At 38.5% G+C, this 17394-nt stretch overlaps 1 protein-coding gene across 1 annotated transcript in view; it reads left to right on the top strand.

Moving 5' to 3' along the window:
• The window catches only part of LOC115217487 (actophorin), a 69548-nt gene that overhangs the window by 37714 nt on the left and 14440 nt on the right, over positions 1-17394 (top strand). The window contains exon 2 of the mRNA XM_029787197.2: positions 6809-6944. Within this exon, the coding sequence (XP_029643057.1) occupies positions 6809-6944 (136 nt within the window). The remainder of the gene's footprint in view (positions 1-6808; positions 6945-17394) is intronic.

Here is a 17394-nt window from a genome sequence, read left to right as displayed (position 1 = left end):
TTTTTTCAAGCCTTTGCATATTTTCTGTGGTCACAGCTCACGTTTCACTGCCATGTAGCATGGCTGTTTGCACATCGATAGATAGATAGATTGCATCTTTTGTTTTATAACTGACATTCCTTCCTGATTTCAAAGACCTTGATTCACTTTTCTTCTCATTACATATGCTGTCTCATCTTCCAGCTTCCATACTTTGTATTCAGTCAAGTTCTATACTCTACAACTCGATTTTTTTTATTTATTTTAACCAGCATTTTCTTTCCTCTAACAATCTGCAATAATTCACATGAAGTACTAACACCCCAACGCTCCCACCCTCTCTCAATTATCCTATGATTCAGTAATGTTGATGAAAGAGTTGTGACAAAGCTGGTGGTTGGCTTTTATGAGTCAACCTTGGATAAGTTGAAGAGGAAACTGTCTTGTTTAGTATTTGTGCAGAGAGAAAAATTGAACTGATGTTAGTTAAAAGTTAAAATGTGGATATCCTAAATGAAGAGGTTAAAACAAGCACAAATGAACCCATTTGTTTGATGCGGTGTATTTAAGGTTTCGTTAGGCATCTGCTAAGGCTTGTCTCTTTTACGCTCTCAAAGATTTTAGCATGAAATTCAACATTTGTGATTTGTTACTCATGGCAATTTAGAATCAATTTTAAAAATTCCTTACTTTAAAAATGTAAGATATTTGTTGAATGTTTTAACTAGCTTGTTGCAGTACAGGAACATTGCTTTCAAATTTTGGCACAAGGCCAGCAAGTTCAGGGTTGGGTTAAATCAATTGCATTGATCCCAGTGCTCAAGTAGTATCTATTTTATTGACCCCGAAAGGATGAAAGCAAAGTCATCCTCAGTGGAATTTGAATTCAGAACATAAAGATGGACGAAATACTGCTAAGCATTTTGCCTACTGTGCTAACAATTCTGTCAGCTCTCTGTCTTGCAGTACATGAATATTGCCAATGGGTTTTTTAAAGGGAGTCAGCAACAATACTATCATTGTTTTAAGAGTTTAGACATTTTTTAAGCATGATTCTGGCGGGGTATACAGAAAAGATAATTGACTACATTTAGGTAGTTTAACCTTTTAGGGTTCACCTTATCCTGTCAAAATTGTTGCTTATTTATTCACATGCTTTGAATTAATCTTACATTTTATCTTGTAGCTTTGATGAGGTAACTTTTAAGTTTTAGAATGATATTGTATGGTTGGTGTGAGGGGCCAGATTTGTCCAGTTTGAATATAAAGCAGGTAGAATATTTGGGCCTGATATGGCCTGTTTAAATACTAAAGGGCAAAATAATTATTTTATAATGATTTGGGGCTTAGTGTTGTCATTAAAATGGTCTTGTTGAAGGGTTAAACTTGTTTGGTTTTGCAGACCAGATTGAAGTTCAAACTACATCTCACACACCAGTTAGGGACAATTATTCTTTTAACAAAAAAAAAACCTATTCATAATGCAGATGAAACTAAATGGAGAGAGGGATGGATCAGTATAAATCATATCTTAATGATATTAAAGAAGGGAAAGAATATGATGGATTAGCAAGATTTACATGCAGGGTTGTATGGGGAAAACTAATCCTTACTCGGAATTTTAGTTGCCCCAGTATTTATTTTATTTTAAAGTCTGGTATTTATTCTAGCAGTCTCTTTTGTCAAACTTAAGTTACTGGGATGTAAATACACCAACATTGGTTGTCAAGCAGTGGTGGAGGACATACACACACACATGACAGGTTTCTTTCAGTTTCCATCTTCCATATCCACTTACAAGGCTGTAATAGAAGACACTTGCCCAAGGTACCAATGCAGTGGTATTGAATTTGGAACCATGTGATTGCATAGTAGACTTCTTACTACACAGTCACAACTCATATTTTGTAATCGTATTTTACCTTTTGATTCTGTTTATCAGCAAACAACAGCATGGAGCTTCTCCTTTTGTTCCAGAATAAATAAATATCCAGATAGTGCAACAGTTTCCTTTAAAAGTTTGTGTTATTGGTTTCTACTTAAATAAACTAAATAATTGATAAACGTACACCCGAAGAACTAATATTGGTTTGAAATTTTGGTACAAGGCCACCAGTTGTCGTATAGGGTGGAAGTTGATTACATTGACCTAATATTCAATTGATATTCATTTTATCAACCCCGTAATGATGAAAAGTAAAGTCGACCCCCAACGGTATTTGAACCTAGGACATGAACTTAGAAGAAATGCCGTTCAATGTGCAAACGATTCTGCCAGCTCACCACCCTAATTAAAAAAAACATTTTTAACCATTGATTGTTCATTCAGTTTAGGGATAAGCTTTAATACTTTGAGGAATTAAAGATGCCTTAATCTGTTCACTGTTGTAAGAGAATTTGTTAAAGACTGGTCAAGTTTCCTTTTTCAGTAATCTTATTAATCTACAATTTATTACAAACTAGCAGTATCGCCCGGCGTTGCTCGGGTTTGTTTCGACCCTTTAGAATTGGAACTTTTGAAAAGTAAAAGTTTTGCATTATGTAGCTTGTTATTCTCTTTAAGAGAACATTTTTCTGGTTGAAATATACCGAAAAATGGCGACACGGCAGTAAAAAAATCTTTAAAAAATAGGGATTTTCATAGAAAAAAAAAGCACCTTTTTTATGTAAATAATTTTTGGTGTTACCATGGTCCGATTTGAATTTTTTCTTCTACGGAAGGAAGAGCAAACATTCTTCTATCATACTCTCAATTTTGGTCAACTTGTGCCGCAGGGTCTCGGAGGAAATAGTGTTAGTTAAAGGCTACCAAACCTGCCATACACAGACAACTTCAGCTTTATATAGAGAGAGATATAGTTGAATTTTCAAAATCCATTTTCCTGGATTTCATGACAACAAATTAACAAGACTAATTATCAAGATCGAGCATTATTTAACCCTGGTGATATTAATTTACTCCAGTGGTTCCCAAACTTTTTCAGGCTCTTGCCCCCTTGACACCACAAGCATTTACTACTTTCTGCTGTAAATTCAAAACAACTGTATTTCACAAATAAAACTTAAGCCATTGTTTGGGGGGTTGGGGCGGGGTTACATCCATTGTCACCCTTTTGGCTACCCCATTATCACTCCACTTTCCTTCAACACCCCCACCCTTCTACCAGCCCTAGGTTGAGGGCAGTACCACCCACCTTGGGAACCACTGATCTAGTCATCGAAACTTATTTTTCTTTTCTGTATATTTATACTGACCAAACTACTAACCCATAAGCTTCTTTATATAGCAACCAATCAACATGACCAGTTTTTGTTATTCACCAGTGACTTATGTATCATGGATAATGTTTATCATCATTATACTAATTATTAACAGTCACTGGCAGCTGTAGTTGTTGATGTTGGGACATCATTGGTCAGCTCTGACTGCAGTTGTCTGGGAAAAAATACGTTAGGTTTTTATCGTGTGTGTGTGCATGTGTGTACTGTATTTACTCACGTTTAAGTTGCCCTAGTTTATTCTTGATTTTTAACTGGGAGGGAAAAAAAAACTGCCTTGTGACTTATAAACTGCATATTTGTATACACACACACACTTTTTTAGAAGAGATAATATCATTAATTATGTAATGTGTGTGTGTATATTAAATATATATATATATATATATGTAATGTGTGTGTGTATATTAAATATATATATATATGAGAGGGAGAGAGGGTTAAGTGTATTGATTGAATCTTGTCTCATTTGTATTTACATTATTGATATAGAAATATCAAAGCTGAACTGAATTTTTCAGATGATAGCCCTTTGTGTTGTACTACCTTAGTTTCGACTACGGTGAACATAGATTTATTTATTTCTATAAATAGTAAATATGTGTTAGTAATTCAATGTATTTATTGTGCATTATCTTTGTAAGATTTTTGTTTTCTCCTTCCTTTACAAGCCAACATTGTAGTATATGCACTGATGTGGGCATTTAATGTAGTCCTAACAAGTTAAGCTTATAATTGGGTTTTAGTTCCTCATAGGAGCCATTCACTTCAGTTATATACTTGTGAATATCTTTCAAAAAGCATGAATATCATAGCTGCTTGTTTTCTTCCCTAACTGTAGGGAATTGTGCCTATTCAAAGCAGTTAATGTTTCCATATGTGTGCATGTTGCTTTTTTTTTTCTTTTAAACTGTTAGTAAGTTTATGCAGCTTCTTCAGTTGTGTGGTGCAATAAAATAACAGTAAGGCTGTTCATCCTCAATGCCTCTTCATAGTTGGCTGCTCCTAACAACACTTACTCATTCAATGTTCTCTTTCTAGTTGCTTACTGAAGTTTGTGTGTGTGTGTGCAAGCAACAACAACCACAACAACGGTAGTTCTGAATGCTGCTCATCTTCCTCCCAATTTACCATTCCTTCCTTCCACCAGCTTCCTCCCCTACACCACCACCACCAAACTGATGCTGTTTTACTTCTCCTTTAAAGGCCAACAGATTCTTTCACATTTTTCTATTTTAGATCATGGCTTTCCTCAGTTTTTTTTTGCGCATTTTTTTTTATGGCATTTATTTCCTTTCCTTGTCATTTTTAAAAGACTTATATGTCTCAAAATTTTGCTTTCTTTTAGCATAAATTCTAGTATGTACAGGTGGAGGAGGAGGTGTAATGGGATGTTATGACACTGATGCCTTTCTAGAAGAGATAATATCATTAATTATGGACTTACTGAAAGTGTTACTTTTTCTTAAAACTACATTGACTCAATAAATTCTAAGTAAAATAATTAATTATATACAATACATTTATAATTTTCTCCTGCTGGTGGGGAAATCTATAATTTTTTTTTATGGCATTTATTTCCTTTCCTTGTCATTTTTAAAAAACTTATGTCTCAAAATTTCCTTTCCTTGTCATTTAAAAAAACTTATATGTCTCAAAATTTTGCTTTCTTTTAGCATAAATTCTAGTATGTACAGGTAGAAGAGGAGGTGTAATGGGCTGTTATGGCACTGATGCCTTTCTAGAAGAGATAATACCATTAATTATGGACTTACTGAAAGTGTTACTTTTTCTTAAAACTACATTGACTCAATAAATTCTAAGTAAAATAATTAATTATATACAATACATTTATAATTTTCTCCTGCTGGTGGGGAAATCTATTTGTATGTGTTTCACTAGAAGTGGTTGTCACCCGTTCATCACTACTGGGCAGGTTTAAACTTGAAACATCAAGTAATTTGATCGTATGCATAGGCATTCCACTTTCTGTCTACACTGAAGAAAAAACAATGGTCTATAGTGTATTTTCTGTAGGATAAAGGTATATCAGGAACTAAAATACATTGAAGACTTTCAGTGTAATAGAAAATAAAATGTTGCTAACAGATTGCTTGTGGAAACTGGTTGCACCTGTTCCATTGTAAGAAAGTGCTGAATGCTTGATCATGTCCTGTAATAAAAGCAATAATAAATATGCCTGTAACATAGTCTCTGCAGTTATTATTCTTTATGGCTTTTTATAGACTTTCTAACAATCTCAATAATGAGGGAGTCTTTATCTGATTACATGATCTGCTAGATATAGCAGTCTTGAAATAGTATGCATTAACTGTAGTGTTGTGGTTGCTGCATATTGGAAAAGACAGGATTGTCATGGCTGGATTGCTTTTAATCGTAGATTTGCTCATTCAGTGTTGGTCCAGTCAGTGTTAAGCAACCATGATTGAATGCAAAAATACATCTGAGTTTTTCTACCCTTATTTCATTCAACTTTTGAGCAGACTACTCTGTTGAGTGTAATGCTTCTTTGTTCGCATTGTTTTGAATTCATCATGCATCATCTCGTAGCTTCAAGATTTCGATGGTGTGATTGTTATTCTTAAATTGTCATTGTAACATACAGAAAGTGTGAGAAGTGAGATCTGGCCGAAATATTCTGCCTCTTTTATGTTCAGATTGGTCACATTCAATATCTCACACTTCTATAATACCATTGTAAAAAAATAAACATTCACGTTATCAAAATCTTGAAGCCACAAGACAATGCATGATAAATTCAAAACATTGTGAATAAAGAAGCAATACATTTGACAGAATAATCTGAATGCTAAAGGATTAAATATAAAGAAGAGTATTTGAGCTAGATATGTCCGGTTGAATGCTAAAGGGTTAATGTAAATTTTAAAAACTTGGTTTTCCTAATAAATATTGACTCCTCTTTATTACTTAACTCTTGTTAGAAAGGTTTTTTTTTCTTCTTTTTAATGAGTAATTCTAATTGATATCATCCTAGTTCATATTAGTTTGTATAAATCGTCAGTGTTAATTTTCATGGAATCAAACTTTTCTAATGTCTCCTGTGCCAGAACCAGTTCCAGTAAAGTTATTTTATAATCTCCAAGTCTTGCAACCAGATTACCAAACTCAGTGATGTAAACTTACTGTTTGTTCTTCTGTTTGGTATTGCTTAAATCCTCCACAAAGGATGGATCTAATTTTTGGTAGAAATGTGTCGTTCCTTTTATTATTGTTGTGGCCAGGCTGCAGCAACAAAGTCTCCCTACCACACTTCCCAGTCCATCATCACTGCCTTGAGGTCCAATTCCAATACAGTCTCCTTGGCATTTCCTTACTAGCATTAAGGAGACAATTGGAGCTCATCTTTTCAGTTCTCGGCTGGTTGCTAATTCCCAGATGTGCATTTCTTTCCTTTTTAGTGGAGGTGGTGCAAGTAATTTTTTTTCTCTTTGTTTTAAGTAAGATTAATGTTTCTTTCATAAAATGTTATGATTTTTGAAAATTATTTGCCTTTCTTTTTAAATTTCAGTCCTCCGGAGTTACTGTTGCAGATGAAGTTTTAGACGCTTTTCAAGAAATCAAATTGAAGCATAAACATAGATATGTCATATTCAGACTATCCGAAGATTTAAAAAGTATTGTTGTGGAGGAGCGAGCTGAAAAGGGTAAGTATAGGTTAGGGTGAAAGAAAAGAGATTGAAAACAAAGGATAATATATTATTTATATTTGGGAATGAGGAACAAACAAGACTTAGTGTTAAGAATATATAGAAAACAATTACTTTTCTGATTGAACATACATACACACTTTTGTTGGCACGTAAAACTACCATCCGTTCGTGTCCATTGCCAGCCTTGCCTGGCCCCCGTGCCGTTGCACGTAAAAGCACCATCCGCTCGTGTCCGTTGCCAGCCTCGCCTGGCCCCGTGCCAGTAGCACGTAAAAGCACCATCCGTTCGTGTCCGTTGCCAGCCTCGCCTGGCCCCCGTGCCGGTGGCACGTAAAACACCATCCGTTCGTGGCCGTTTGCCAGCTCTGTCTGGCACCTGTGCAGGTGGCACGTAAAAAGCACCCACTACACTCACGGAGTGGTTGGCATTAGGAAGGGCATCCAGCCGTAGAAACACTGCCAAATCTGACTGCCAAATCACAGACCCCAGTTAAACCATCCAACCCATGCTAGCATGGAAAACGGAAGCTAAATGATGATGATGATCCCTTTGAGGTTGACAAAAGTCCCTGTCTAAAGTGTGTATTGACAGAATTGTTGGAGCATTCAATGATGAACAACCTTTTATCAATTTTTGAACCTTATTGGGATCTCATCAGAAGCGTCTACATCATTCTGACAATCTCCAGGGAAACAAGCAGCCAAATAGTTTATATACATACATATGTATATGTATATACAGGAGTGGCTGTGTGGTAAGTAGCTTACTTACCAACCACATAGTTCGAGGTTCAGTCCCACTGCGTGGCACCTTGGGCAACTGTCTTCTAGTATAGCCTCGGGCCGACCAAAGCCTTGTGGGTGGATTTGGTAGATGGAAACCGAAAGAAGCCCATCATGTGTGTGTATGTATGTATGTATATATATATGTGTGTGTGTCGACTGGCACCCATGCCAGTGGAGCACTAACTGCTCCATCCAAGCAGGATTACTGCCAGAGCAGCTGTCTGGCACATAAAGCACACCATTTGAGCGTGATTGTTGTCAGTGTCGCCTCACTGGCGCTTGTGTCTGTGGCACCTGAACAAAACATTCGAGCGAGGTTGTTGCCAGTGCTACTGGACTGACTCCTGTGCAGGTGGCACGTAAAAAACACCATTTTCGAGCGTGGCCATTGCCAGGCTGGCCCTCGTGCCAGTGGCACTTTAATAGCACCCACTACACTCTCGGAGTGGTTGGCGTTAGGAAGGGCATCCAGCTATAGAAACTCTGCCAGATCAGATTGGAACCTGTGCAGCCATCTGGTTCACCAGTCCTCAGTCAAATCGTCCAACCCATGCTAGCATGCAAAGCGGACGTTAAACGATGATGATGTGTGTGTGTTTGTCCCCCCAACATCGCTTGACAACCGATGTTGATGTATTTACGTCCCTGTAACTTAGCAGTTCGGCAAAAGAGACCGATAGAATAAGTACTAGGCTTACAAAGAATAATGGGGTCGATTTGCTTGACTAAAGGCGGTGCTCCAGCATGGCCGCAGTCAAATGTGTATATATATGTATGTGTGTGTGTGTGTATATATATATATATGTATACGTGTATATATATATATATATATAAATGTGTATATGTGGGTGTGTGATAAGTAGCTTGCTTCCCAACCACATGGTTCCGGGTTCAGTCTCACTGCGGGGCACCTTGGGCAAGTGTCTTCTACTATAGCCTATGTGTATATGAATATATGTGTGTGCATGTATATATATGTGTATGTTTATATATGTGTATGTATATGTTTGTGTGTGTATATATATATATATATATATATATATACGAGCCCCCCCCTCCAGTGGACGGTGCTGAGTTGTCAAACATTTAAACCAAGTTTTCTCAAAACAACTTGTCTGACCGTCCCATGGGCATCCCCTTTGAGAAACACTGATTTAACCTAAATTTGAGACACCAGCGAAAGAAGAAATAAAGATAGACTTTTTTTCTATTCCAAAGAAAAACGATTTTATTCACACAAATATGCAACTGAAGAGTTTAAGGTACCAGTAATGATAAGGCTGTTGACTGGGAGAACACAAACACGGTTTAAACAGAAAGCTTGGCAGGAAAGAAACGTGCTTTTAAGCAGTACAAAAACAACAAAAAATGGAAGGTGCAGTTATGTACAGGTTGACAGAAGAAAAGCAGGACAAAAACGATGCATGCAAATGGGTTAGTTGGAGGTAAATCTAGATAGAAAAGCATGATGAATTTATGAAAACGTACCGGGGACAAAAATAAGTTTATCTGATAAAACATGTAGGAAATCAACTTGGGATGATTTTTGATGAAAAACAACAACCTAGGGGACTAAGTGACTAATTTTGAGCTAGCTAACTTTATGGGATGTTCATGGGCATGGAAAAGCTAGTGGAGCGCAGCCTTGTAAACCACATTCATTGTTACTGCGTCTGGAGCGTAGTAGAAAAGGTTTGTTGAACAGCCCACATACAGTTGTCCATGCAAAAAGCAGGGAGTGCTGACTTCCAACCCCACGACTTTCAACAACTGCCTCTGTGCTTTGTTGATGGTCATCGCAAAGCTCAGGCGAATAGGGGATTGAACACGTTTCATCGGGTAAACACAGTCCGACAGAATTAATGGCATGCGGGAAATAAAAACAACATCCCCTGCTCCTTGACCCATGATAACTTTTGCCTTGAGAATGCCTGCGCAAACTGCACGTGCATTTTTTCGCTTACGCGTAGTATCGATCACAACAGCTGATGTACTTGCACTTTCCCACGGCTTTATTGATCGCATTCTCACCTGGAATTGATTTTTCTAATTTTTTAAAGACTTATACACACCCTGGTCGACTTTGCCTTTCATCCTTTCGGGGTCGATAAATTAAGTACCAGTTACGCACTGGGGTCGATGTGATCAACATAATACCTATGTCTGTCCTTGTTTGTTCCCTCTATGTTTAGCCTTTTGTGGGTAATAAAGAAATAAGTATCTACATATCAAATTTGAGCGCAATTGGATGGAGGATGGCTGAGATCCTAGAAGACACACACACACACAGACAGACAACAGATTTTATATAATAGATGTATTATATATCTGCTTGTCCTTCTTCATCATTTAATGTCCTTTTTCCATACTGGCATGGGTTGGAAGGTTTAACAGGAACCAATAAGCCAGAAGATTATATAGAACACCAGTGTCAGCTTTGCCGTGGTTTCTACACCCTGGATGCCTTTCTAGTGCACTTTACAGACTGTAATTGGTGGGTTTTTTTTTTTCACAGCACCACCTAGTGAGTAACTTATCAAGTAACTTGCAACACAAGACCCTTCATCTATGTAAGGGGATTCCATTGAGAGAGGTAGCTTTGTGCTAATTGAATTGTACATGCATACATGTATGTGAATGTGTCATGAATGTTGAGTAATGACCGAAAGTGTACAATTGTGAATACAAGCAGTTGAAATAGGGCTCCTCTGAAGGATCTCTGGAGTAACATTGCTCAACAGGGTGTCTGCTTGAAGACGAAGTGGTCTCTCCACGTGAATTTTCCTTGACATCACAATTGAATATGTTGAGGGGTTTAATAAGTGTCATAAGTGCCACCCTGGCCATTTTTGAGGTTGGTATATTATTTTCTTTATCTCGATATCTAGAATCCCAAAAAGTTGGAAGAACCAGTGTGGCTTGGACCAGAGAGTTTAGTAATACACCATCGTAAGCACACACACTCAATAAGTTTTTCTGCGGTCCCTGTATCATTTTTGAAGTGTTATGGCTCATTTTCTAATATTTCTTGTTACCTTCATAACGATAATGGGTTATTATTTTACTATCTTGTCTTACTTCTTAAAGATACTTACCTTGGTATATAGAAACACAAACTATACCTTTGGTGGGGGTCTCTGTATGTTTTTTTTTTGTAGGTATTATGGCTAAAATATGCAATGCGATACACCGTTTCATAGCACCAGTATATTCTACAAAATAAGAAAGGCGCAGTCATTGTTTCATCCTTCTGATGCATACATAAAATAAATAATTTTATGGCGGTGGGATGATTAGAGGAGGTCTTCATGGTCATTTTATGACCAAAATCAGCTTTCTAACTTCATTCCTTGCCAAGATATCGCATTCTGAAAGTCGCACAACTTTGTGTTTTTCTCGGTTTTATGTTGTGAAGCTTATGACAATCTGTTACTAAACACCTCAATTTTAAAATATTAATGTAAAATGTTAAGATAACAGTCTTGTATTTGCTGATACTGTTTTTTTTTTTTTTGTTTTCTTTTGACAAAATTTACTATTTTAGAAAGTACCCCCATCGATATTTTCTTGTGGTCTTGATTATGTTGATTTGGTAGAATGGTGTGTTTTATTATTTTCACAGATGTTTATTGAAAAAAAAAAAAATGTTTTATGACGTTAGGGTAAATTTAATGAACAAACATTGCTACCATGTTGATGATTAGATCTTCCGAATCAGATGTTTTCTGATGTAAACTTTAATATGAAACATTGTAGCATTGATGAATAAATTTCATTAATTCTAAGTTTTAAGATTTTAAATAGGAATAAAATATATTTTATAAAAGATGATGCTTTCATAACTGGTATATGTATTTCATTAGAATTATTATTATCTTCATCATTGTCGTTGACTATGTGCTACGTATGTCAGTTGATACCATTTCTGGCAAGAGCTTTGAAATAAAACCTAGAAGTTCCAGACACCCAGCTGAATACTTAACAGACGCTGACGACATCGCTCTTATCAGTGATTCTCTCTCTAATGCCCAGTCTCTTTTACAATCTCTCGAACAAGCCTCAAATTGTGTAGGTCTTTACCTCAATGAGGGCAAGACTGAATATGTAAACAAGTGCCTCTCCAACAGTGATTGCATCATCCATACTCTCAACAATACGCCCTTAAATATGGTTTCTGATTACAAATATCTTGGGTCATACATATCATCATCTGGAAAAGATTTTCTAACTATAAAGGGTATGGCCTGGTCAGCCTGTAATGATATGCTTAAGATCTGGTCATCAAATCTAAGTAGAGACTTAAGCTTAAAATCTTTAAAGCCACAGTCGAACTAATTCTACTATATGGCTCAGAAACCTGGACGTTATCAAAGAAGCTTGAGAGGCGGTTGGATGGAACCTACACTCGTCTCCTTATGAGAGCTCAAAATCTCTCGTGGAAGCACCATCCAACCAAAATGCAAATATATGGGAAACTACCACCTGTGTCATCTTTTGTGAAAGGTAGGAGAGTCCAGTTAGCTGGACATTGTTGTAGAGCTGAAAACGAGGCAATTTCTACTCTCCTCCTCTGGAAGCCATCTACTCACGATACCAGAGGGCACACACTCTCCTACCCTGATGTAATCTCCAGGGATACCGGCATCCAGCAACAGGACCTCCGTAATGCTATGATGGACCGTGCAAGTCTGGCGTAGCATGGTAAATTCCATTGTCTCGACCACGGTCGATCAGTAATGATGATGATGATGATTATTATTATCAGAATATAATTTTGTGCATTAACACAGTGTATTATATAAACCGTATTGTGAAGTAAATATGTATATATCTATATATATATATATATATATAATGTATATACACACACACACACGGTGTATATAGTAATATCTGCAAAAAATTATTGACATCGGGATAAAATTCTTAATAGAACTGTGCTTGAGAGAGCTATTATGCTAAGCATGTATGCTTTCCTGAGCAAATTCCTACTATGGTGAAGGGAGCATGTAGTACATATGCCCAGCTCCAGGCTCACTAAACAGATCTCCTGTGGTCGTCTAGCAATTGTCTCGTGGTCAAGTGGTGGACCAAACAGGAAATGTAAAGACCCTCTCAAGACCACCTTGAAAAAGTGTAACATAGAGCTGCCTACTTGGGAGCATCTTGTTTGGGATTGCTCCCTGTGGTGTAGTGCTGTGTACTCTGGTGTACAGCACTTTAAATCTGATGCGACCAGAGAAACTAAAGAGAGGAGGGCGGCAGGGAAAGCAAATCTCACTGGGTCCTGTCTCTGCTATTATGTGTTCCTATTGTAATTGCAGATTCCATGCCTAAATTTGCCTAATAAGCTACCACAAGACTAACACAGTGTAAAGCTGATAATCTGGTCATCTTCAGAGACATGAAGGACAAAGCTAATGATCTGTGTGTATATTATATATGTGTTTGTGTGGTGTGTGTGTATGTATATGATATATATTTATGTATATAGGTGCAGCAGTGGCTGTGTGGTAAGTAGCTTGCTTACCAACCACATGGTTCCGGGTTTAGTCCTACTGTGTGGCACCTTGGGCAAGTGTCTTCTACTGTACCCTCGGGCCGACCAAAGCCTTGTGAGTGGATTTGGTCGGTGGAAACTGAAAGAAGCCCTTCGTATATACATATATATATGAGTGTGTTTGTGTGTCTGTATTTGCCCCACCCCCACATTGCTTGATTCCCAGTGCTGGTGTGTTTACATCCCCATAACTTAGTGCTTTGGCAAAAGAGACCAATAGAATAAGTACTAGGCTTACAAAGAATAAGTCCTGGGGTTGCTTTGCTCAACTAAAAGGCAGTTCTCCAGCATGGCCGCAGTCAAATGACTGAAACAAGTAAAAGAATAAATATCTATATAAAACAACGGATGTCTGTGTACGTTATATGTATACATTTCCAGAGTTTTCAACCAATTTTCTCCAAACTTTACACACACACACACACACACACACATTACTTATGTGCTAAGAATAATCACGCACTATAACTTTTTTGCCCAGAGCTCCCGGATAAAGTGAGAAATGAGGAAAAAAAGGTGTTTTACACAGGTTTTTCTCTAACAACTGCAGTTTTCAACTGAATCTCTCCCACTTCTCGTTCTCTGTTTCTCTTGCTTACATATATTCTCTCTCGCCCTCTGCAATAGTTCCTCTCCTTCCTTCCTTTCTCCCTCCCTCCCTCCCTCCTCTCCTTCTGAGTTGAAACAATTCAGCAATAGCATTACGGGAAGAACAAACAGTAGGAAGGAACTAGACAAGTTTTAAGTGGGTATAGAATGATGAGAAGCAGGATGAATTTCAACATTTCCTTTATTGCTCTTGTAGAATTAACCTCCCCCTCCGTCTCCTCCACATCACCTGTTTCCTGCAAAACCTCCATGTGCTGCTGCATCTGTAACTCCTTTAGCTCTTCTGTTGTCAGTTCCTTGGAGTGGTCCTCGATGAGCTTATTGATGTCACCTTCATCCACATCCAGGCCCATGGACTTGCCAAGAGATACAATCTCCTCCACCACTGCCGCTTCAGGTTCGAGTCTTTCAAACTCTGTTTCAGACTCAACTTCAGTCCACAGCTTCTTCCACGCAGAGGTGAAGGTCGTCTTTGTAACACCCTGTCAGGCCATGTCAATAATTCTGAGACATATCTTGATGTCATAGTGGTTCTTCCAGAACTTTCGAAGGGTGAGGTCTTTGCTCTCTGTCACCTCAAAGTGGCAACAGAAGAGGTGCTTAGTGAAGAGCTTCTTGAAATTTGAAATCTCCTGCTGATCCATGGACTGCAATAGGGGTGGTGTTGGGTGGAAGGTAGAGAACCTTTATAAACTCGAACTCTTTGAGGCTAGATGGGTGAGTAGGTCCATTGTCCAGGATGAGAAGGCTTGCATTGATAGGTTATTTTCCTGGAGATATTTCCTAAAGTCAGGACCAAAGACCAAATTCACCCACTCCACACCCTTGGTCTTGCCTTCCACATAACCGGCAGTTTTCCTTTGAGAATCTTCTGTGACTTAAAGGCTCTGGTGTTTTCCAAATGCTAAACTAGCAGCAGCTTAATATTGCATTGGTGCACAGTGGGAGTGTTTGCCTATCTTTCATGGGTTTGTGGTCTGGCATTCTCTTCTCCTCTGCTGTTGTATATGTCCTCTTTGACATCTTCTTCCAAAAAAGACCTGTCTCATCACATTTGAAGATTTGCTGGGGGATGTATCCTTCGGCTGCTATAATTCTGGCAAAGGTTTAGAGGTAATCTTCAGCTGCCTTCATATCTACCCTCACTACCTCACCATGGCTGACAATGGGGTGAATGCCGGTCCTGTTTTTAAAATTCTCGAACCAGCACCAACTGGCTTTTAAACAGCTTGCCTGATGCCTCGTCCAGACAAGTGTCTGGAGTCTGCTGCAGCAAATCAGCATAAATAGCTTGTGCATTCTCACAGATTATAGCCTCTGTCATGGTATCCCCTGCAAGCTGCTTCTCGCAGCTTCTCCATATTTTCATGGATAGATGTTTGCTCTTTAGAAATTGTTTTAACACCCTTGGCTGACATTATAGCCTTTATTGACTACTTCTGCTTTAGTATGGTGCAGATCGAAGTGCTACGCTTGTACTGCTTTGCCATGTTGACTACCCGCACTCATTGGTCATGCTTTTTGATAATTCCATTCAATGCACATCATCCACTTCTTCTTCTCACCACTGTCTTTTGCACTCACTTTCTTTGGACCCATGGTTGGAAAAACAAAGTTTTGTAAAATAAACTGCAAGCACAACACTGATGCTTCTGTAGCCTACAACGACCAAGTAAGCATTTTACCACCTGTCTAACTAGTGTGCATGTCTGTCTAGCTATCATCTACTAATGATCTTGGCACTTGCTAACATGCATGTCTGTCTAGCTATCAACTGAGACGCGAGATGCTGGACAGATATTACAGCATTCACTGTGGCGTTTGCTATGCCAACTAGTGGTGGAGTATCTGAAGCTGACTCGTAACCTGAATTTTAGCTTGCAACTCGAAGCAAAAAATCAGCCAAGAGTCGGCTGTTATCTTGGAAAACTCGTTGGTTGGGACTCTCGTAAGTCAAGTTACCACTGTATGTATGTGTATATACTCTTTACTCTCTTTTACTTGTTTCAGTCATTTGACTGTGACCATGCTGAAGCACCACATTTATTCGAGCAAATCGACCCCAGGACTTATTCTTTGCAAGCCTAGTGCTTATTCTATCAGTCTCTTTTGCCAAACCGCTAGTAAACACACCAGCATCGGTTGTCAAGCGATGTTGGGAGGACAAACACAGACACACACACACACACACACACCACACACACACACACACACACATATATATATATATGACGGGCTTCTTTCAGTTTCCATCTACCAAATCCCTTCACAAGGCTTTGGTTGGCCTGAGGCTATAGTAGAAGACACTTGCCCAAGGTGCCATGCAGTGGGACTGAACCCGGGACCATGTGGCTCGTAAGCAAGCTACTTACCACACAGCCACTCCTACGTCTATATATATGGCTCTACCTACTACCAGGTTCAGTCTTGGGGAATGTAGAACCATCTGTTATTCATTATTGTTCCTGGGTCTACTGTGACTTGGAGTAGTAGCACCTGTCAGGGTCCTAACTTGGGTTAATTAGTATGACATGGAAGAAAGTCCAAGCACAAATCCTCACTATCTCACGAGTACTGTAGGAAAGGAAAAAGTTAAGGGTGACAATCTTTACATAAAACAAAGGATTGGAGTCCCTCAGGCAGTCCATTGCCCACTTTTGCACCCTTCCAACAACTTCAGTGTTGGTAGATCCCTCCCACCATGTAAGTTTTCTGTAGGAGAAGGCCACTCCAGTGTAAAACCTACAGCATGCTGGTCACTATCTTGGCCTGCTGAACCACTGTGGTCAGACGTCGAAGTCTGAAGAGTGGGATTGGATTACTTGGACTAACTTTCATTTTGAAACTACTAAGCACAGGCAGGATGAAAAGCCCAGGAGCAAATGCAAGGGGCTGAAACGGGGCTCCTTCAAAGGATCATTTGAGTAATACTACTTGACAGGGTGTGTAGCGCAGAGGTCATGGGTTCTCTCTAGGTCAGTTGGTTACTTCTCTGCATTGAGAGGTCCCAGCTTTGGTATTATGGACACGTGATTAAGATGTATGAAAGAATCACCAGACAAATTTCTTCAAGCAAAGCCAGCTGAGACCAAGAATGAGACGATTGGATAATATTCATTGTCTCAGATGATCATGTTCAGGAATTCAGCTGGAAAGTAATCACGGTTGCTTCTGATAGGACACTATGGCAGGGGTGCCTGAGGCTTCTAGTCCCATGATACTCCTATGAATAGTAGATGGATGGACTTGTGTGTGTGTGTGTGTGTTCAGGTAAACCTTAATTTGTGTTGTTGTGAATGCATTAATTTAAGCAATCTATGCAATATATGAAAGATTAACAGCTGTTTTTAAGAACCTCCTGTATCTTTTAACTAATGTACCTTTCATTTCTTTCTTTCTCTGTCTTCAATGAGGAAAATTTACTTTAAATAAAAAGTAGCTATTTTATTCTGTTATGGTAAATTTAACGAACAAATGTTGCTACGATGT

The sequence above is a fragment of the Octopus sinensis genome, linkage group LG11 (genome assembly GCF_006345805.1).
Source record: "Octopus sinensis linkage group LG11, ASM634580v1, whole genome shotgun sequence".
NCBI lineage: Eukaryota > Metazoa > Mollusca > Cephalopoda > Octopoda > Octopodidae > Octopus > Octopus sinensis.
The sequence above is the reverse complement of the archived record's forward strand: the minus strand, read 5'-3'. Positions and strand labels throughout refer to the sequence as shown.